This window comes from Oncorhynchus kisutch, linkage group LG23, assembly GCF_002021735.2.
Source record: "Oncorhynchus kisutch isolate 150728-3 linkage group LG23, Okis_V2, whole genome shotgun sequence".
In the NCBI taxonomy this organism is placed as follows: Eukaryota; Metazoa; Chordata; class Actinopteri; order Salmoniformes; family Salmonidae; genus Oncorhynchus; species Oncorhynchus kisutch.
In genome coordinates this window covers 21,351,500-21,373,186 of record NC_034196.2, presented here as the reverse complement: position 1 = coordinate 21,373,186, position 21,687 = coordinate 21,351,500, and the positions used below count along the sequence as shown (strand labels likewise).

At 43.4% G+C, this 21,687-nt stretch overlaps 4 protein-coding genes across 4 annotated transcripts in view; 1 reads left to right on the top strand and 3 right to left on the bottom strand.

The window, feature by feature from the left end:
- The window catches only part of LOC109867948 (atrial natriuretic peptide receptor 2-like), a 60,638-nt gene extending 58,052 nt beyond the window's left edge, over positions 1-2,586 (bottom strand). The window contains exon 1 of the mRNA XM_020457293.2: positions 1,595-2,586. Coding sequence (XP_020312882.1) covers positions 1,595-2,297 — 703 coding nt within the window. The 5' untranslated portion in view covers positions 2,298-2,586. The remainder of the gene's footprint in view (positions 1-1,594) is intronic.
- A 508-nt stretch (positions 2,587-3,094) lies between these two features.
- Positions 3,095-13,013, bottom strand: anapc2 (anaphase promoting complex subunit 2). Its single transcript, XM_020457296.2, has 14 exons — positions 12,692-13,013; positions 12,172-12,430; positions 11,738-12,059; positions 11,356-11,488; positions 10,885-11,104; positions 10,585-10,704; positions 10,296-10,413; positions 6,488-6,666; positions 6,117-6,258; positions 5,755-5,830; positions 4,530-4,733; positions 4,245-4,377; positions 3,889-4,130; positions 3,095-3,750 (listed from the first exon to the last, which is right to left on the bottom strand). The coding sequence occupies exons 1-14, from the start codon at positions 12,767-12,769 to the stop codon at positions 3,538-3,540; spliced, it is 2,439 nt and encodes an 812-aa protein (XP_020312885.2). The 5' UTR covers positions 12,770-13,013; the 3' UTR covers positions 3,095-3,537.
- Positions 13,014-13,024: 11 nt separating this feature from the next.
- ssna1 (Sjogren syndrome nuclear autoantigen 1) lies at positions 13,025-16,703 on the top strand. Its single transcript, XM_020457317.2, has 3 exons — positions 13,025-13,358; positions 15,006-15,205; positions 15,631-16,703. The coding sequence occupies exons 1-3, from the start codon at positions 13,307-13,309 to the stop codon at positions 15,721-15,723; spliced, it is 345 nt and encodes a 114-aa protein (XP_020312906.1). The 5' UTR covers positions 13,025-13,306; the 3' UTR covers positions 15,724-16,703.
- The window catches only part of tprn (taperin), a 35,505-nt gene continuing 29,873 nt past the window's right edge, over positions 16,056-21,687 (bottom strand). The window contains exons 3-4 of the mRNA XM_020457295.2: positions 21,503-21,627; positions 16,056-19,832 (exon numbers count right to left, since the gene is read on the bottom strand). Coding sequence (XP_020312884.1) covers positions 19,770-19,832; positions 21,503-21,627 — 188 coding nt within the window. The 3' untranslated portion in view covers positions 16,056-19,769. The remainder of the gene's footprint in view (positions 19,833-21,502; positions 21,628-21,687) is intronic.

Genomic DNA, 21,687 nt, shown 5'->3' with positions numbered 1-21,687 from the left:
ACTATTTGTGTAATGATAAGAATGTATTTTTAATTGTTTTGAAATAAGCAATAGGCTACATCAAGTACATAATGGTGAACTGTAAATAGAATGAGCTGGAAAACAAGGTGGTGTGAGTCAACACGGCATTAATGAACAATAATAATGCCTTAGCCTTATTACAGGTAAAACTGAATATTTACAATAATTTTTTAAGTTTCAGCTGAAAATGCCTGTCTACTTAATTGGGATAGATGCTGTAAATAACATGTATGAAAGAAAAAAAAAGAAAAAATCTATGCGTGCAGGCACATAATCTCTCTCTCACACACAAACACACTTTCAGTGACTACGCAGGTGGTTCACCGCAATAAATGGTGGTCTGGTAAGTCACATACTGGGTTTAGAAGTGCATTCTATACTGTCTTCATCTCTTCACTTCTCCCTTTTTGTTTACAAAGCTCTTCTTCACAAGCTTTCAACACATCTCACTTATCCTTTACAGTACAAAAATAAGGGCCACCAAACCCGCTCACAGGGTTGGTTAACTCTTGAGGTCCCTCGTGTCTCTACCAACCTGGGTAAATCAGCCTTTAGTTTTAATACCTCATTAAATCTTGAATCCCTGGTGCCAATAGGGCAGTTTAGAATTCTGATGAGGAGTGAATTCACTTAGGTTTACAAGTGTTTTGTTGATTGTGGTGGCTTATTTGTGTTGTTGAGATGTGGTGTGTCTATCTGCTGTGTCTTCTAGTTTATTGTTAACAGTTTTATTGATTTATGTTGTGAGTGGTTTGTTCTCAAGGCACCATTGTGAATGAGACCCTGGTCTCTCCTGAATAAATCAAATCTAAAGAAAAAAATAAAATAGGTAGGCTTACTAAATATGTTTTTATTATATTAAATAAGTATTCCAAGAACATGTTTAACTCCACTGTAGGCCTAAGTAAGAATATGCTTTGACTATCACTGAGTGTACAAAACATTAGGAATACCTGCTCTTTCATGACATAGACTGACCAAGTGAATCCAGGTGAAAGCAATGATCTCTTATTGATTTCACTTGTTAAATCCACTTCAATCAGTGTAGATGAAAGGGACGAGACAAGTTAAATTAGAATTTTTACGCCTTGAGAAAATTGAGATATGGATTGTGTATGTGTGCCATCACAGAGTAAATGGGCAAGACAAAATATTGAAGTGCCTTTGAACGGGGTATGGTAGGAAGTGCCAGGCGCACCGGTTTGAGTGTGTCAAGAACTGCATCGCTTCTGGGTTTTTCACGCTCAACAGTTTCCCGTGTGTATCAACCACCCAAAGGACATCCAGCCAACTTGACACAGCTGTGGGAAGCATTGGAGTCAACATGGGCCAGAATCCCTGTGGAACGCTTTCGACACCTTGTAGAGTCCATGACCCGACGAATTGAGGGCAAAAGGGGGTGTTCCTAATGTTTTGTACGCTCAGTGTATTTGACCAACACTGGCTACTCGTAAATTAAAAACGAAAGCCCAAATATCATATTAGCCTACTATCAAGCCAATGTTCCACATCTTATAATGGAACATCTACATTTCATATTGCACATGTGGAAATAGCCAATTTATAGACTTACTTCTTCCGTGGTCTTTCATGAAAGTAATGATTTCTTTATAATAGCTTGGCGAGTCTTGATATGGCAAGGCATCAACTGTGACATTTTCCGCTTTCAAAATTATGTAAATTCCTTCGGAGAGGAAGTAGTGAGGTCGGTCATCTTTTTTCACATCGTGAAAAATCAGAATGGCACGAGAGGTCCAATTAAACTGCGCGTGAATAATACTAGCAAAGTCTCCCAATTTTGTGGTCGAGGGTCCGGTGCGCACAATCGTTTTGTACTCATCCCCGTTAACAAACCCATATGCTGTTCCTCCCGCAGTTATCAATGGAAGTTTCCAATGAGATGCAAACCTTCCAACTGAGGCCACTGAATACACGCAACCTGGTCCGAAGAAAGCATCTGGTTTATTATAAAGTTTGGTGTCCACGGCGATAATCTGTGCCTTATTTTCTGCGCAGACACCGGTTGAATCCTCCGTGCTGAAATTCAAGAGTTGAATTGAGTGGCCTTGGAGAACTCCGTGCTTCTTCTGTAGATTCTCGTTCGCCATAATAATTGCTGGGAAAACCCGAGGCAAAGCCCAGGGATACTTGTGGTAATTGTCGGGAAGCATCACCGCAACTGTGATATTATTTCCCATATTCGTTCGACACCTGGATATGAGAGAGTATGTGAATACCACAAATAAACAGTATCCGAGATCCGTTTTATATCCCATTGCTTTAATTTGAAGTATAAAATAAATCCAATAAAACGGACCTCGTGTGTTCACCTGGAGTAGTAAGACGCCTTACTGTCCTGAAACCTAACCATATGGCTCTCTATTGAAATGCAACTTCAGGCAATAGAAGAAATGTTTAGGTAATCCATGTGTCATTTATCATCTTTAACGTTGCTCTAATGGTTATCCAGCAGTGATTCTGTGCGTTGTTCACTTCAGCGCATTTCTCGGACTGATGTTCCTTAACTCGCCCCTCCGAGTGTGATAACATCCATCCAAATGACTGGAACTTAAATCACAGAAACATTCAGTGCAGCCCCGCACACGTCATATCACAGGTCTGAGAAAGACTAGGAAGAGGCGCCCCCTGCCTGCTGTCCCTGTTCTTCAGTCCTGGTCCTTGGAGACCCACCGGGTGTGCAAGCTTTTGCTCAGCCATAGCACTAACATAACTGATTCAACTACCTTTGAATCTGGTGTTCCTGCTGGGCTAGAACAAAAACCTGCACACGTGTAGATCTCTATGACCAGGTCAAGAGATGATCAGTTAAATATGAACTGTTTTTGACAATAATCTGTAAGACACAATTTCAGCAGTTGCAAGCCTTGTGTTAAACTCCGTGGGAGTTGAATAAACAAAAATACAAGCATGCAGTACACATTCCAAACTGAGACGCTGAATTTGATTTACACAAATCTGAGATTCCATAATGATCCACTAGAGGTCAGGAGTTCCTCACAAGGCTTCATTTCGGCAAGCGCTACAATAATCTTTAATGACAAATACAATCATATTACATATTCATGTATTTTTATTAACTCAGACAATTGTCATGTTATCAAAAGGGGAACTTCAAAATACACAAAGTCCAACCACGTGTCAATTCAATGTGCAACTTTGTTTTAAAAGCATCAGAACACAATGGTTGCTGAAACACATTGATAGTATGATTTTTGAGTCCTCCAAAACTCATAACAAAGTCAAGCAACCTGGATGGTCAACAATAAAGACAGAATGAGAGGTTCATGCTCCTTATAGCCATTAGTATTTTAAGACATAGTAATTCAGCACGATGCTTGGCATTTTCAGTTGCCTTTACAAACCTATTTCTGAAAAGGTTCATCTGTGAAACTGGAGTCTCCAACTGCAATGCGGCATCATGTACATTTCAGAAACTAATCAGATATTTCCACTTTTCAGTTGAACCTCCTCTTTTCTCCTCTCTTCTCCCCATCCTCAGTTGGTGGACTTAGGCAGTCTGTAGATCCCTGCGGACATGATGAGCTGATGGTCTCGCACTTTCCTTTGCAGGAAGGCCTGCAGCTCATTCACGTCCATCTCTGTGACAATTGGTCCCGTGGCAACAAACATCCTGAGCATGGAGTGGATGCGCTCTAGGGTCATGGTCTCCAGGTTGGTCAGCATGGCCTGGATGTAGGCCCAGAACAACTGCACCAACAACCACATACACAGGGGAGAGAGAACACTGCTGTTAGGGCTAGCTTGATTTGTATTTGACAGGAGATTTGTATTTGAATTCCATGCCTCCAATGTGTGTGTGCGCGTGTGTGTGTGTGTGTAATGCACCTGTAGTTTCTCCTCCCTCTGCTCTGACTGGGTGGTGGTGTTGGAGTCTCCCTCCTCGTCACTGTCAATCAGCATCACCCCTCTCTCAGGTCTCTCCCGGGACGAGCCTGTTTCCAGGACAGAGTAGCGCCCCCCAGCCTCCTCCTTTAGGACCCCCTGCTGCTGCCACAGAGCCAACTTCCTCCTCACCATCTCCTGGGGTACGCCCAGGACCCCACTCAGCTCCTCCAGAGTCCACGAGCCTTCAGGACACATAGACAGAGAGAGCGATGGTAAAGCTAAATCTTAGTTACTTGTACAATGTTTGTATGCATTGATAAGTTGTACATAAGGCCTGTGATGGCCATAGTAATAACTTTTGTCTTGGAAGTGCAGGATGATGGCAGCATGGATGGGGGACACAGTCAGGTTAGTCAGAGTCCTGTCCTCCAGCTCCACATCTAGGGTCACTAAGCCCAAATGAGGCTTCCAGCTCAGGGTCCTCATCGCCTGGGGAGCGAGAGCATTTGAATTATGGAATTTAATTTTTAAATTAAATTTCCCTATTCATTCTCTGTTGGCCTGGCTGCCAGTCTGTTTATAAAGACTTGACTAAAGAAGAAACAGACTGGCACCCAGGCTACGGCTCCATCATCAAGTACCTTGAGTTTCTCGTAGCGGTGTGTGTAGGCCTCCATGGCTTGGGAGGCCAGGGGCGGGAGCTCCATCTTCTCCTCCTTCAGTGTGGGCCAGAACTCAGAGGACAGGATCATGGCTGACAGGGCCAGAGGGGGCTGCTCCTCCTCAGCCAGCCTGGACTCCTCCTCACGGATGTTGGTGTTGATCCTTCGTGAGTCAGCCACGTCCTGGAGAGAGAGAGAGGGAAGAGAGGAGAAGAGAGTGAGGCTCTGTCCTAAAGTGCTTAAATGCCCTCCTTTCCTCATACTGTACTGTCCTGTGTCCTCGGCTTTTATCCTATGACAGATGGGACTGCATGTATTTTTAAAGATACTGCTTTGATCAGTGGTGATCAGAGTATGTGAGCGGAGCGCAGAGTGCCCAATTTGACTGGAGGTGGAGCAAGATTCCCCAAGGCTGGAGCGTCGGCCTTCTTGCCTGATCCAATTTCGCTCCAGTAGCGCTCACTTCACGAGCTCAGGCCATGCCCGGCCCAGCATGCATTTGTAGTGCACTTTTCATTTAGTTTGTATTTCATTTTAAGTCAGCGCCTATATGCGCAATTTATAGACTACAATGATTTAATACAACAAAATGTTGTTTAAACGCTGAGCACTTAATGTCCCTGACTCCCTACCAGCCTAGTGTGTTGCACTCGCAAATGCTTCACCATGTATTTCTTTGTAGGCTATAGCCTTGAAATAATTGAAATAATATAGCCTAAATAACGCATTTTTGTTCCTCCTTACGCTCCCTGTCTGACTCCTGACTTATTTAAAATGTTTACAAGCTGTTTAATATGACATGTAGCCCATTTAAAGTTATGAGCGCTTCTTCCAGTCACCTTTTCCTGTTGTTTATTCAAATCATATGGTTTGGTTTGAATAGTTCAAAACCAAATGACCCCGTGACCCAGTAGTCACAAAAATAGATGAGTGTTGGTTAAATTGTGACTTTAATGAATGGAGTGGCAGTTTTTTTCCCCCCGTGAGCGAGGAGCGATTTTTAGTCGAGCGGTTTGAAAGGACGTGGAGCACCGGGAGTGGTGCACAAGCACGGCTCCATGAGCAATGAGCACGATTTCCGACCTGCTCAACTCCGCTCACATACTCTGATGGTGATCAGTTGTGACACAGCTAGGGAGTCATGATGTCAAAGCTCACGCTGGTATGAATGGAGACACAGAGTAGTGTATGTACAGTACTTTACCTTCAGCATCACCTCGCAGTAGTGCATATGGGACTCTCCGAATCTCAGTTTGAGTAACTCCACATTACGGATCTCCCTGGAGGCACATGAGAAAAGTGACTTATAGAACAAATATGGAACGATTTCACTCACCCAAAATGACCAGACAGAGAATACATTATAATACATTATACATTATAATCAACAAGACACCAGTATATCTGCGTAATAATAGTGTCTCCAAAGTGTCTCAAGTGTGTAGATGGATGCTGAGTAGTAGGATTTCATGGTGTGCAGTAAAGGAGTGAGTAATGTACAGTATAGCAATGGGATACATGCCTTTGGAGTGCAGGTACTAGCTACTGTACGTGAGTGTTGCGTACCTGGCTGTATTGTAGTTGAACTGGTGGAGCAGCCTGTCTGCCAGGACAGTTCTGTACTCGTCTATGAAAATCTCTTTACTGCCATATATGCTGACCAGAAGAGTGATGATGTCAGACGAACGTCGCTTAGACCCTGTCTTGTCTGAGAGAAGAAGGAAGATGATTTTGCATTTAGTGAAAGAGATGTGTTGGAGAGGTGTTCTTTCAGGGCAATTCTAGTTCAATGCAGCAGAAACAGGAAACGGACACAGTTTGTCTAGTGTGATGACAACCAGATAGTGATAATCATATACAGTACATCTCCACTGGAGAATTGGAGTTCCCAGAGTAAGAGAATGCAGTGTGTTTAAGGTGGGTACAGAGGGTTCGACCTGTCACAGCATCCTTAGGGTCTGGGGTCCATTCCTCTGGGTCGCTGCCCTCGTCCTCACTGTCCTGGGTCTCCAGGGTCACGGGGTCGGCACGGGACAACTCATTGGCCAGGTCACTGCAGCCCTCCGCATCTCCAGTAAGGCTGGCCACTATCTGACGCACTGTATCCTCCCGCGTCCTAGCAGCGGCACACAAACGTTACATCAACATCACAGCAACTCAACAGCAATATGCTATGGGAATCAAATCAGTCAAGTATCAAATAAAATATCTGTCACATAATTCGCACACGTGTAGACTAACAGTGAAATGCTAACTTATGGGCCCTTTCCAACAATAAAAAATAGAATATAGAATATAGAGAAATAAAATAATAACACAAGGAATAAATACACAATGAGTAATGATATATGATGGCTATATACACGGGGTACCAGTACCGAGTCGATGTGCAGAGGGTACGAGGTAATTGAGGTAGACACACCAAATATACAAACATTTGTGGACACCCCTTCAAATTAGTGGATTTGACTATTGGTACTTTTTAACATTATTGAACTAGGCAAGTCAGTTAAAAACAAATTCTTATTTTATAATGACGGCCTACACCGGCTAAACCCTCCCGTAACCCAGACAGCGCTGGGACAATTGTGTGCCACCCTATGGGACTCCCGATCACGGCCGGTTGTGATACAGCCCAGGCTCGAACCAGGTCTGTAGTGACGCTTCTAGCACTGAGATGCAGTGCCTTAGACAGCTGCCCCACTCGGGAGCCCCATTTCAGCCACACCCGTTGCTGACAGGTGTATAAAATTGAGCACACAGCCATGCAATCTCCATAGCAAACATTGGCAGTAGAATGGCCTTACAGAAGAGCTCAGTGACTTTCAATGTGGAACCATCATAGGATGCCACTTTTCCAACAAGTTCGTCAGTTCGTAAAATGTCTGCTCTGGTCAACTGTGCTGTTATTGTCACGCCCTGACCATAGAGAGCTGTTTATTCTCTATGTTGGTTAGGTCGGGGTGTGATTAAGGGTGGGTTATCAAGGGGAATTGTATATCTATGTTGGCCTGGTATGGTTCCCATTCAGAGGCAGCTGTTTATCGTTGTCTCTGATTGGGGATCATACTGTATTTAGGTAGCCATTTCCCCATTGTGCTTTGTGGGATCTTGTCTATGTATAGTTGCCTGTGAGCATTATTATTATTATAGCCTCACGTTTCGGTTGTTCGCTTTGTTGTTTTGTTCTTTAAAGTTTTCTATTCCAAAATAAAGGCTGGAAACATACCACACTGCATCTTGGTCTACTCCTTATGACAAACGTGACAGTTATTGTGAAGTGGAAAATGTCTAGGAGCAACAACGGCTCAGCCGCGAATTGGTAAGCCACACAAGCTCACAGAACTGGACCGCTGAGTGCTGAAGCGTGTAGCGTGTAAAAATCAGTTGGAACACTCACTACCGAGTTCCAAACTGCCTCTGGAAGCAACGTCAGCACAAGAACTGTTTGTCCAGAGCTTCATGAAATGGGCTTCCATGGCCCGAGCAGCCGCACACAAGCCCAAGATCACCATGTGCAATGCTAAGCGTCGGCTGGAGTGGTGTAAAGCTCACTGCCATTGGACTCTGGAAACGCATTCTCTGGAGTGACGAATCACGCTTCACCATCTGGCAGTCCCGGCGGACAAATCTCGGTTTGGCGGATGCCAGGAGAACGCTACCTGCCCAAATGCATAGTGCCAACTGTAAAGTTTGGTGGAGGGGGAATAATGGTCTGGGGCTGTTTTTCATGGTTCAGGCTAGACCCCTTAGACCCAGTGAAGGGAAATCTTAACACTACAGCATGCAATGACATTCTCAACAATTCTGTGCTTCCAACTTTGTGGGAACAGTTTAGGAAGGCCCTTTCCTGTTTCAGCATGACAATGCCCCCATGCACAAAGCAAGGTCCATACAGAAATGGTTTGTCAAGATCGGTGTGGAAGAACTTGACCCCATCGAACACCTTTGGGATTCATTGGAATGTCGACTAAGAGCCAGGCCTAATCTCCCAACATCAGTGCCCGACCTCACTAATGGTCATGGCTGAATGGAAGCAAGTCCCCACGGAAATGTTTCAACATCTAGTGGAAAGAAGAGTGGAGGATGTTGTAGCAGCAAAGACGGGACCAACTCCATATTAATGCCCATGATTTTGGAATGAGATGCTCAACAAGCAGGTGTCCACATTCTTTTGGTCATGTAGTGTATGTACATATTGGTAGGGATAAAGTGACTAGGCAACAGAATAGATCATAAACAATAGCAGCTGTGTATGTGACGAGTCACAAGAGTTAGTGCAAAAAGGGTCAATGCAGATAGTTAAATAGTTACCCAATAGCTACCCGGGATAACTATTTAGCAGTCTTATTGCTTGAGGGTTGAAGTTGTTCAGTGTCCTGTTTGTTCCAGTAGAGAGCAATATTCTCTAACATTTGCCTCACAATGCAACATGTAAAGTGTTGATCCAATATTTCATGAGCTGAAATAAAAGATCCCCGAAATTTTTCATACGCACAAAAAACGTATTTCTCTCAAATGTTGTGCACAAATTTGTTTACATCCCTGTTATTGAGCATTTCTCATTTGCCAAGATAATCCATCCACCCGACAGGTGTGGCATATCAAGAAGCTGATTAAACAGCATGATCATTACACAGGTGCATCTTATGCTGGGGACAATAAAAGGCCACTCTAAAATGTGCAGTTTTGTCATAACACAAAATAACACAGATGTCTCAAGTTTTGAGGGAGCGTGCAATTGGCATGCTGACTGCCGGTATGTCCACCAGAGCGGTTGCCAGAGAACTGTTAATTTCTCTGCCATAAGCTGCCTCCAATGTCGTTTTAGAGAATTGGTCAGTATGTCCAACCAGCCTCACAACAGCAGATCACGTGCAACCACACCAGCCCAGGACCTCCACATCCGTCTTCTTCACATGCAGGATCATCTGAGACCAGCCACCAGACAACTGAGGAATCTGTGGGTTTGTACAAGTTAAATATTTCTGCATAAACTATCAGAAACCGTCTCAGGAAAGCTCATCCGCATGGTCATCGTCCTCACCAGGGTCTTGACCTGACTGCAGTTCTGTGTCGCAACTGACTTTGGCAGGAAAATGCTCACCTTTGATGGTCATGCTGGAGAAGTGTGCTCTTCATGGAGGAATCCTGGTCTCAACTGTACCGGGCAGATGGCACACTGCGTGTATAGCGCCGAGGCCCAATGTCGTGCCATTCATCTGCCACCATCACCTCATATTTCAGCATGATAATGCACACCCCCATATCACAAGGATCTGTACACAATTGCTGGAAGCTTTAAATGTCCCAGTTCTTCCATGGCCTGCATACTCGCCAGACATGTCACCCATTGAGCATGTTTGGTATGCTCTGGATCAACGTGTATGACATCGTGTTCCAGTTCCAGTCAATATCCAGCAACTTCACACAGCCACTGAAGATGAGTGGGACAACATTCCACAGGCCACAATCAACAGCCTGAACAACTCTATGCAAAGAAGATGTGTCGCGCTGCATGAAACACATGGTGGTCACACCAGATACTGATTTGTTTTCTGATCCACGCCCCCGACTTTTTTTTAAAAGGTATATGTGACCAAGAGATGCATGTCTGTATTCCCAGTCATGTAAAATCCATAGATTAGGGACTGATTTCCTTATATGAACTTTGAAATTGTTGCATGCTGCGTTTATATTTTTGTTCAGTGTAAATACAGATTACAATAATACACGTGAACCCACCTGAGGTACTTGCGGATTGGTTGGCACGCAACCTGCAGGATGACCATGGATGGGTCCAGCTCCCGTAGGGCCTTTATAGCTGAGATGTACACAGTGATGATGTCAGAGGTATGGACTCCTAGAGGGGAAGAGGATTGTTGTTGGGATGGGATTCATATACACAAGTCTAGTTTCTTCTGTAACATTGTGTTTGCAAACAACACTTAGTCTTCACTGCTTTAAATGTGTATCAGACTAAATAAACAGCAAACACCAGTCATTGTTTGTAATCCGCCATCGGTTCACTGACCTGGGTGAAGCAGACGGGTGTCAAAGGCGGTCTTAAGGGACATGAGGAGCTGCTGCCTCTGATTGGTTCTCTCCAGGCAGAACTTGAGGTCATCGATGGCAGGCTTTGACTCAGGGAAATCTGACAGGGACAGAACAAACCACAGCATGTGAGGGAGAATAAATAACCACAACTCTCCTCCCTCTCTGTATCTCCTTCCCAACAAATCTCTTCCCTATGCCATCAAGTGCCCAACACTAACTGCTTTCTCTTATTATTCACCACCTCCCTATCTTCTCTCTCTGTTCCCTAACCCCTCACCTCTGATGATGCTGAAGAGCTCCTCGATCCTCATGTTGACGTAGATCCTGCAGAAGAACTGGTGCATGTGACACCTCCAGCGCTGCAGCACGGCGTTGGCTGGCTGGCCCACCACCCCAGCCCCGCTGCCTGTGCCGTTGGGCACCGTGCCCAGTCCACTGACTCCACCCACATCACTGGCAAACACCCTGCTCAACCAGCCCAACACCAGCTCTAGCCACTGGAGAAAGAGAGAATGAACGAGGAATTTGAGAGAATGTTTTTAAGTAAGATAATAAGTAAAACAGATAAATGATCACATTTCTGAGATTTGGACTTGGTGTAGTAAATTGTTTGAAAAACAAATCTTATTTGGTCAGCAACCTATTCTGTTGAGTAAGGCAAGCTGGAAAAGTCTAACTTGTTGATAGGTAATTCCACTTTATTCTGTGAGGTGGTCCTCCCATATACAGGCTCTTTGGTCTACTGTACCTCCTGAAAGTCGAAGAGGAAAGAGCTCTCGTACTCCCCCCTGCAGTGCTGCTCCATCCGCTGCTCTATCAGTTTGTGTAAGATGGACGTCACTGCCTCTGAGCTGACCCGCTCCAATAGCTGCAACCTGGACCTGGGGGGCGGGACAATCACACTTTAGCAGATTTGTAGGAAGAGACAACCGCACAAGATACATTTTAAACATAGCAGGCACACAAAGGTAGAGATGTAGACAATGGTTAAGGAAGTGAACCCTGATCTAAGACATTTGTGATGTTGTTGTTTGTTGTTGTCATATTTGAATGTAAGACGTTAAGCAGTACAACAATTAGGGTCTATAAAACAGAGCAGACAGTGACACAGCACCCCTCCATTCACTCACAGTACTTGGCTGAGCTCTTGCAGCTGCTCCAGGGCTTGCTGACACCAGCATCGCTGAGTGGGGACAGTACAGCCCTGACAGACCCCCCCCCCAGGCCCCCCGCCCCCCTCCTCAGCCTCCCCTGCCTCCCCCTCCTGGGTCATGTGCACAGAGAAAGTCCTACTGTAGAATTCCAGTATTCTCTCCTGGAGCACAGCCGAGGGGGAGAACAGCAGAATGGCCCTGATGACAGAGAAGGCCCTCTCACGGAGACCCCTGGCCCCAGGGCCACACAGACCACCCCGGCCCTCGTCCTGCCAGGTACCCAGCCTCTCCAACCCTCCTGGGGAAAAGGACATAGAGCACATTTTTATGCATATGGCAAGATTCTGTTCAGTCAAAATTCTAGCATTATTAAGGGTGCATTTAACTGTAACTTCAATGTTTGAACCCACCTAGGAAAGGTTGCAGTCTGTCCAAAAGGGTACGGAAGGCCATGAGTAGGATCCTGGCCCTGTCCTTCTCCTCCAGTTCATTCTCTGGTTGCTTCATTCCAGCCCAGAACTCAGGGGCAATAGCAGTAGTAAGACGCACCTGCAGGGTCTCCATTAGCCATCCCTCCAGAAACTGTCCCAGGCTGTTAGAGCACAGCAGGCTAAGCCCCTCAGAGAGAGACTCATCAGACATGGTGATGTCATTGGACACTGGAGACACCTACAGACAGAGGAAATTGTTTATGTTCTTATAAACAGATACGGTCTATGGTGTGTATGTACATTGATAGATCAACCTTGGTCTTAGCTAGTTAGCTAATGCCTGCCATGTGAATCTGTTAACGTTAGCTATCTAACGTTACATGTCCAGCAGCCAACCACAGTGGTACAATTGATCTTATTTAATTCTCACATAAAAGGCAAGCAGGCTATATCAACAACACAAGGTACTACCGTAGGCAAGTTAGGTCCATCTACTCACCAGAGCTGCAGTTACGGTGTCCCAAGCAGAAGGTAGCCCCTGTGGTACTGAGAAAAACATCTCAGTAGAGTCCATCATCCCGGGTGGACCTAATTACTCAGCGAGAACCACTCGATTGTGTACTGACAAAGTTATCGTCTGTGTTATATCACTCACCCATATTAATAATGTGTACGTATCATAGTTTATAAGAAATACTCATATGAATCTAAAATGTAATTATAGATGCCATTTGATTGAAGTTATCGCGCTCTTCCTAAACTTGTGGCGCATAATAGTGACGTATGTGTGGTTGCGGAAGTCATAAAAGTGTGGCGGAAGTGTACGTGACAGTTTGTTAGCTAGTTGTCGTGGAAACAAGCTAAATGGAGGGATTTTGAAGCTAGTTAAGGACAGTGTCGGTGTCGAGAAGGAGTCCATATCGACTGCCTACATCTTTGCACGAATGAGCCAGTTTGCAAACTAGTTAAACCTAGCGAGAGTTATCTGTAGCAACACCTTGGCTTCAAACTGCAAAGTTATTATTGAGTCGCTAACTAACGTAGATAGTACTCTGGCTGTGTGCGCGGGGAAGGGCCCTGAAGAGCTGGAAAAGTAAGTATAATCGACAACATCATGACCCAACAAGGAGCAGCGCTACAAACCTACAACAATGAGCTTGTCAAGTGTAAGTGAATGTGGCATTTCGTATATTTGTCTTTTAAATACTACGTTGCTTTAGTTAACTGTTAGCTAGGTAGAAACTAGCTATGTCAATATGTTAGCTAGCTAACTTCTTGTTTTCACTTGTTTGGGTCCGTTGTGGAAATATCTGTATTTTATACTGTACCTAGGCCCTTCAGGAACAAAGATTTCCCGAATGTATCATATTCCAGCTCCTCATTTTGGACAACTACAGCTAATTAGGCACGTGTGACTGAATCTGGTTAGTTAACCTTGAAAGAGTATGCTGCTTCTATCCCATGCTTTGATGCAGCCTGTTTCTAGGCTCTTTCTCTTTGCTGCGGTTTCCTTTTCTCCCAATAGAAAGTCATTATTTCCCTAGGTGCATGTGCAGACAGTTATTTTTTTCCTATATCACTACACAAGAGTATGTGTGATTCAGTCAACTGAGTTGTTGAAAGGTTAGGGAGGGGATTAAATGCGGCAGAATCATGTTATTCCTTAGTCTGTATTTTACAGGCAAGAGACGCTAGACTTGGACCCAGTCTGTGCGGAAGTTTACCTGTTTGACTTGTCAAGGAAATATGTTTAGTTTGAAATACTTTTGTATTAATTTATTTCTTTAAGCCTTCATTTAGTAATTTACACACGTGTGATACCCAGTGTGTGGTTAGTGGGAGGGGATATAACTGTTACAAGAATGTTGGTATCCAAGTAGTAGGTGTGTTTGTACTGCAGATACTGTCTGCAGCTATACCAGACTACAGCAGACCCTTGGAAAATAGCCACTGACTATAATTGACCTTGCTTTAGCACAGCCATCAAACCCCTGACACGTAGTTTAAATCAAGACATGGCATTCTGCTTGTGTAGAATTTAAATGCATCCAACTCTGAGTAACTGTTTCAATCAGTCCATGTATAGATGCCCATAATCTCACTGACATGACTGGTAATGTCAGAGGAATTTGATCTAGACTTTAGCCCAGGTGTTCTGCTTCATAAGACTATTTTCATTGGAATTGTCTAAGATCAATTGAACCCTTGATTCTCAACCCACTCATTATAGTTTTGATAGATTTGTCAGCAGTTTTGAATCATAATTGCTGGCTTTGAAAATATAGGCTAGTATTATGGAGCTGATTCGATGGAGTGTTGATGCAACTAATGCCTATCTTTATACTGTGAAAGATCTAATTCCATAGCTACGGACTAAGATGTGACCTGGCAGTGGGATTTCATTAATGTATGATTGATACCGTCTCTCACACTTTCATCCATCACAGGCTGGAATGGGCTGATTCAACAGGAAAGGGATGCTGAGTGAGGGTGACCTCAATTTAGACCTCCCCCTCTTATCCCTCTTACATTGTGCACAGGAAGTCTGACATGTATTTAGAAGGATAGATTATAGGCCTCTAGGTTGTTTTCTCTTTAAAATAGCCAGATTTCTTACTATTCACGGGCTGTTGGGACTAGGAATGTAGGCCCAGGCTATATTTGATGCTAAGCATTCGAGTAATTAATTTAGGCTACGGCTACACTGTAAAAACAGTCATGTACAAATGAATTGAACTGAATACCATGGTCGTATCCACATGAATTGTACATTTACATTCCATCTCCTAAACAACCAGTTTCCTTTTCCCCAGGTATCGAGGAGCTGTGCTCTAAGAGGGATGAGTTGAACCGTCAGATACAGCTGGAGGAGGAGGAGAAGGGTCGTCTACAACACGACATTCGTGTCCTCACTGAGAAGCTAAGCCGCGTCAATGAGAGCTTGGCCAGACGACTCACCGCCCGCGCTGACTTTGACCGCACCATCGCTGAGACTGAGGCTGCCTATATGAAGGTCAGGCCAGGGTTCAGGGGCTTTATTTTTCGTATGTTTTTTTCAACGCTAGTTTAGTCTCTCAAACCCCTAAATGGATATGTCCGCTTTACAGGATCGCTCATGTTAATTTGACTGCAAAAAGACCCTACAAAACGTACAGGGCAAGACATTTTCTGACCCACAAAAGAACCCTGGAATTACTTGTTGTAATTCAAGACAACATACATCCCACGTGTTTTCTTAATATTCAACTCCCTTGGTGTTACTAAGAGCTTAATGGCAGAGCAAACAAACGCCCGTAAGTGTCGTTAATTAAAAAGAGTGCTCAAAGTCAGACTTTCCAATCAAATTGTTACACAGCACATTGTCATGCCGCATTTCATTCCCATGGTATTTCATAGACTGAGGCCAGTGTCTTATGTTAATTCATGCCTTATTCTCAGATTCTGGAGAGCTCTCAGACACTGCTGAGTGTACTAAAGAAGGAAGCGGGAAATCTCGGCAAAGCCACTGAACCCAGAGGGAAAGACCACTGACGTCCAGACTACCTTCCCTCTCACCCAGATACCAGCACTTCCCATCACCATCTTATCTAGAACTGTTTGTAATATATTTATGTAAAAATGTTTTGAATGTCTAATTCTGCTCTTTACTGGTGTACTTTATATCAATTGAATTATTTTAATAAAGTTTGAAGATTCCCTTCACATTTGCCATGTATGGAACCAACTCAAAAGCAACTCAAAAGTAATTCAATTTGTTGTGAGTGCTGTGTCTTTCAACAAATACGCACACTCGGATGATTCTGCCTTCACATGAGGGCTGGAGACTAGTCTGACACTCTGCACCAGAAACTATTCACACTGTCAAGGCTTCATCTATTTATTGAACTTTCATTTGTACAGTTGACATCTTTTTTTCCCCCCAAATCATTGACAACTACACATTTTACAGTAAGCACATCTTTGATGCTGGAGATTAATAGTGTAGCTGGAAGCCTCGTCTTTCTTAACAGGAATATACAATGGTCCCAGGCTTCAATATTCTTTCAAGTGAATCCGTCTCATCCTAATCTTGCTGGTGTCACTGAAACATGCCATTATAAAGCCCTGGCTCTTGGTCCCCTGATTCAATTAAAGGCACAATTCCCGGGAAAAGCTGCTGGCCTACTTAGGGATTTGGTCCTAAATGCAGCAGTTGGCACAGATGAATGGCAGGTGTGCTCTATGGGATTCTGTGGACACTAACCAGTTATCATTCCCTGGTTTCCCCAAAAGGGTTGTGGCAGAAACAGATCATGCATTCCTTGTTTCTCATCGACATACAGTACATTGATTGAGGAACACTTTCACCTTGCCTGTATTTGAGGTTTAAAATAAAATTGACAAGTGTCTAATCATGAAACAGAGTATAGAAATGTTGCCAGTCCTGTAATCTAAACCTCTTCCTTTGAAGATATTCAAAAAGCAATACATTGGAGTATATAAACTGTACATCAATACTGTCCGAAGGAATATGTTTGAGAATGGGAGTTGTGTCCACCACAGTAATTAATGAGTCAATTGGCATTGAGTAAAAATCTTAAACTTAGCCATTTTTCTTTTTTTAAACAAGTGTGTAAGATTAATGTCTTCATTACTAAAATAGACCCGCTCACTGTGGCAGGGGCTCCCAAACTCAGTCCTCTGGACCCCAATGACTGCATGTTTTGGTTTTTGCCCTAGCATTACACAGCTGATTCAAATAAACTATTCATCAAGTGTGAGGTGTTAAGGCAAAAAAACAAAAACATGCACCTCTTGGGGTTCTGCGGACCAAGTTTGGGAAACCATGCTCTATGGAATGTGTAGGAGGTCAGAAGCTATTCACTGGTCAATGAAGGAAAAACATGGCCATGAGGACACACCCTTCCTTGTTCCATCTAGCACAGCTATTTGATCCATACACTACACAAGAACGAGTATCTGAAAGGTGACCTTTCAAACGCACATGCTGGTGAATTGTTTCAATAGTTGCTATTCTTGGTTTACCTTTGATCTTGGTATCTTTCACACTTGGCAGTGTTCAAACATTAACACTGAACGGGGGAAATGGTTTATAATAGTATTCTAGACAATGGGTCTAATTTACTGTCCCTTTGACATTAATCTTCTTTGCAGAAGGTATATCAAAATGGTCACGAGCTGCTGAAGCAGTACTTCACAGCTCTTTGATGATCAAACAAAGTTGAGCAGGTCTACAGCGCATTTCTTAATTATAAGAGGGAGTGTTGACATTCGCTTGCTCCTGCACTCTTCTGGCAAAATCTCCAACACAACATTGGAAACATACAAAAACTAAAAAGGCACACAGAAGAAGCAAACATTAAGGGGAACCAAGTCAATTGAAAACAGGTAGAAAAACAAATGACTAGGATTGTGGAACCCTTGCCGTATTTAAGTATTGTTTGTTTTTGTCTGCCCATTCCCTATGAAGTGTGGCGTCCTCAGCCTACGTTTTGGGACTCCAGGACACAATAACACGGAGTCTCTTCTTGATAAGAATGGGCACTGTTGGCTTCCTTGTTTAAGGAATTTGGTCACCACCACTACACAAATCCCCTTTACAAGGACACACAGACACCATACACTGCATTCGGAAATTATTCAGACCCCTTGACTTTTTCCACATTTTGTTACAGCCTTATTCTAAAATGGATTAAGAAAACATATCCTCAATCTACACACAATACCCCATAATGACAAAGTGAAAACAGGTTTTTTAAATAGTTCGCACATTTAGAAACTGAAATACCTTATTTACATAAGTATTCAGACCATTTTCTATGAGACTGGAAATGTAGATGTTTCTTCAACTTGATTTGATTCCACCTGTGGTAAATGTAATTGATTGGACACGATTTGGAAAGGAACACACCTGTCTATATAAGATCCCACAGTTGACAGTGCATGTCAGAGCAAAAACCAAGCCATAAAGTCGAAGGAACTATCCATAGTGCTCCGAGACAGGATTGTGTTGAGGCACAGATCTGGAGAAGGGTACCAAAAACATTTCTGCAGCATTGGAGGTCCCCAAGAACAGTGGCCTCCATTATTCTTAAAAACTGAGGAAGTATGGAACCACCAAGATTCTTCCTAGAGCTGGCCGCATGGCCAAACTGATGGTCACTGACAGAGCTCCTCTATTGAGATGGTTGTCCTTCTGGAAGATTCTCCCATCTCTGCAGCACTCCACTCATCAGTTCTTTATGGGAGAGTGGCCAGACGGAAGCCACTCCTCAGTAAAAGGCACAATGCAGCCCGCTTGGAGTTACCCAAAAGGCACCTAAAGGACTCTGACCATGAGAAACAAGACTCTCTGGTCTGATGAAACCAAGATTGAACTCTTTGGCCTGAATGCCAATTGTCTGGAGTGCCAGTCTGGAGGAAACCTGGCACCATCCCTATGGTGAAGCATGGTGGCAGCATCATCCTGTGGGGATGTTTTTCAGCAGCAGGAACTTGGAGACTAGTCAGGATCGAGGGAAAGATGAACAGAGCAAAGTACAGAGAGATCCTTGATGAAAACCTGCTCCAAAATGCTCAGGACCTCAGAATGGGGCAAAGATTCACCTTACAACAGGACAACAACCCTAAGCACACAGCCAAGACAATGCAGGAATGGCTTCAGGACAAGTCTCTGAATGTCCTTGAGTGGCTCAGCCAGAGCCCGAACTTGAACCCAATCAAACATCTCTGGAGAGACCGGAAAATAGCTGTGCAGTCATACTCCCCATCCAACCTGACAGAGCTTGAGAGGATCTGCAGAGAAGAATGGGAGAAACTCCCCAAATACAGGGGTGAAGCTTGTATCGTTATACCCAGGAAAACTCGAGGCTGTAATCGATGCCAAAGGTGCTTAAACAAAGTACTCATAAATGTAATTTATAAAAACCTGTTTTTGCTTTGTCATTATAGGGTATTGTGTGTAGATTAATGAGGGGGAAAAAAACAATTTAATCCATTTTAGAATAAGGCTGTAACATTAAAATTTGAAAAAGTCAAGGGGTCTGAATACTTTTTGAATGCATTGTATTGTGGTCATTCCTGTTATACATACGCAGTATATATAATATGACAACAATGATGGAGACAGAGAGACATCAAGGCAGACAGAATGGAGCCAGATAGCCGCCTTCTAGAGATCGTAAAGCCTGGAAAACAGTATTATAATGCATGATTATCTTTCAAGCTCAGATTTCTTTGGACAATCAAATACAGTCTGTCAGAGATCTGGTTCAGACTTCACCGCTCAATGGCAGTCAGTGAGAGGAATTGGTAGTGGTTGAGAGGACAGATCAACTGTACATGTAAGGTGAGGACAGTCCAGCTGCTTGGGTTGTGGTTGGTTGATGTCTATGTATCAAATTAAACAAGGTGTGAAAAAAAGAGAGTGCTTTGTTTGTGTTGGAGTGCAACTTGAGGTCCAATTCTGTTAAGTCTCACTGGGCACTGGTAGGAGTCTGGTCCCAGCCTGGGTTGTGTAACTGTGGTTCTGAGTCCAAGCTGTAGGGCAGTGGTCATTCCTGTTTGGTCCAGGCATATCAGAAGTACAGAGCAGGTTCACTGCTGAAATCTGACAGCAAGGAGCTGTCTGCTGGGGTGAGCTGATTATATATATATAAATAAATAAAATGAAGAGCAGGGTAAGGGTGGAGAGAGAGAAATAGAGTTACTTTAGTAAATGATGTGCTGTTATGCCATTCTGATACTTTTAAAGTAGCCCCACAAACGTTGAGGTTGATGAATGAATGTGTCATACAGTACCAGTCACAAGTTTGGACACACTTACTCATTCCAGGGTTTTTCTTTATTTTTCTACATTGAGAACATCAAAATCACGTAGCAACCAAAAGAGCGTTAAACAAATCAAAATATATTTTATATTTGAGATTATTCTAAGTAGTCACCCTTTGCATTTATGACAGCTTTGCACACTCTTGGCATTCTCTCAACCAGCATCATGATGTAGTCACCTGGAATGCATTTCAATTAACAGGTGTGCCTTGTTAAATTTGTGGAATTTCTTTCCTTCTTAATGCGTTTGAGCAAATCAGTTGTGTTGTGACAAGGTAGGGGTGGTATACAGAAGATAGCCCTATTTGATGAAAGACCAAGTCCACATTATGGCAAGAACAGCTCAAATAAGCAAAGAGAAATGACAGTCCATTACTTTAAGACATGAAGGTCAGTCAATTCATAAAATGTCAAGAACTTAAAAATAAAAACATTTTCAAGTGCAGTCGCAAAAACCATCAAACACTATGATGAAACTGGCTCTCATGAGGATCACCACAGTAAAGGAAGACCCAGAGTTACCTCTGCTGCAGAGGATAAGTTCCTTACAGTTACCACCCTCAGAAATTGCAGCCCAAATAAATCCTTCAGAGTTCAAGTAACAGACACATCTCAACATCAACTGTTCAGAGGAAACTGTGTGAATCAGACCTTCATGGTCAAATTGCTGCAAAGAAACCACTACTAAAGGACACCAATAATAAGAAGAGACTTGCTTGGGCCAAGAAACATGAGCAATGGACAATAGACCAGTGGAAATCAGCCCTATGGTCTGATGAGTCCAAATTAGAGATTTTTGGTTACAACCGCCATGTCTTTGTGAGATGCAGAGTAGATGAACAGATGATCTCTGCATGTGTGGTTCCCACCGTGAAGCATGGAGGAGGTGGTGTGATAGTGTGGGGGTGCTTTGCTGGTGACACTGTCGTGATTCATTTAACACTTAACCAGCATGGCTACCATAGCATTCTGCAGCGATACGCCATCCCATCTGGTTTGCGCTTAGTGGGACTATAATTTGTTTTTCAACAGGACAATGACCCAAAACACACCTCCAAGCTATATAAGGGCTATTTGACCAAGGAGGATAGTGATGGAGTGCTGCATCAGATGACCTGGCCTCCACAATCATCCAACTCAACCCAACAGATGGTTTGGGATGAGTTGGACCGCAGTAAAGGAAAAGTAGCCAACAAGTGCTCAACATTTGTGGGAACTCCTTCAAGACTGCTAGAAAAGCATTCCAGGTGAAGCTTTTTCAGAGAATGCTAAGAGTGTGCAAAGCTGTCATCAAGGCAAAGGGTGGGTACTTTGAAGAATCTCAAATATATTTTGATTTGTTTAACACTTTTTTGTTTACTACATGATTCCATAGTTTTGATGTATTCATTATTATTCTACAATGTAGAAAATAGTAAAAATAAAGAAAAACCCTTGAATGAGTAAGTGTCCAAACTTTTGACTGGTACTGTTGCCTTACCATAACTTCCCCTGACATCTGTGTGCGCTGGAAATTGGTGTTCCCCTGGTAAATAGGGTCATCAAGCTTATGTTCCTGCCAGCTGTTAAAATCCACAGTGTGCTTGGGAATGTAACTGGACAGATCTGAAGACACAGGAATGGGGAAAGCACAATGCAAGTCTGTAGCACATTGGTTATTTATTA

Bases quoted from the DNA above. Each gene is read 5' to 3' on its own strand.
- anapc2 (XM_020457296.2), bottom strand. From the start codon at position 12,769: ATGATGGACTCTACTGAGATGTTTTTCTCAGTACCACAGGGGCTACCT. The intron at 11,105-11,355 runs GTACAGTAGACC...CTCTTTCTCCAG, and splicing joins TCCTCTTCGACTTTCAGGAG to TGGCTAGAGCTGGTGTTGGG. The intron at 6,667-10,295 runs GTGGGTTCACGT...TGCCGCTGCTAG, and splicing joins CCAATCCGCAAGTACCTCAG to GACGCGGGAGGATACAGTGC.
- ssna1 (XM_020457317.2), top strand. From the start codon at position 13,307: ATGACCCAACAAGGAGCAGCGCTACAAACCTACAACAATGAGCTTGTC. The intron at 13,359-15,005 runs GTAAGTGAATGT...CCTTTTCCCCAG, and splicing joins CAACAATGAGCTTGTCAAGT to GTATCGAGGAGCTGTGCTCT. The intron at 15,206-15,630 runs GTCAGGCCAGGG...CCTTATTCTCAG, and splicing joins CTGAGGCTGCCTATATGAAG to ATTCTGGAGAGCTCTCAGAC.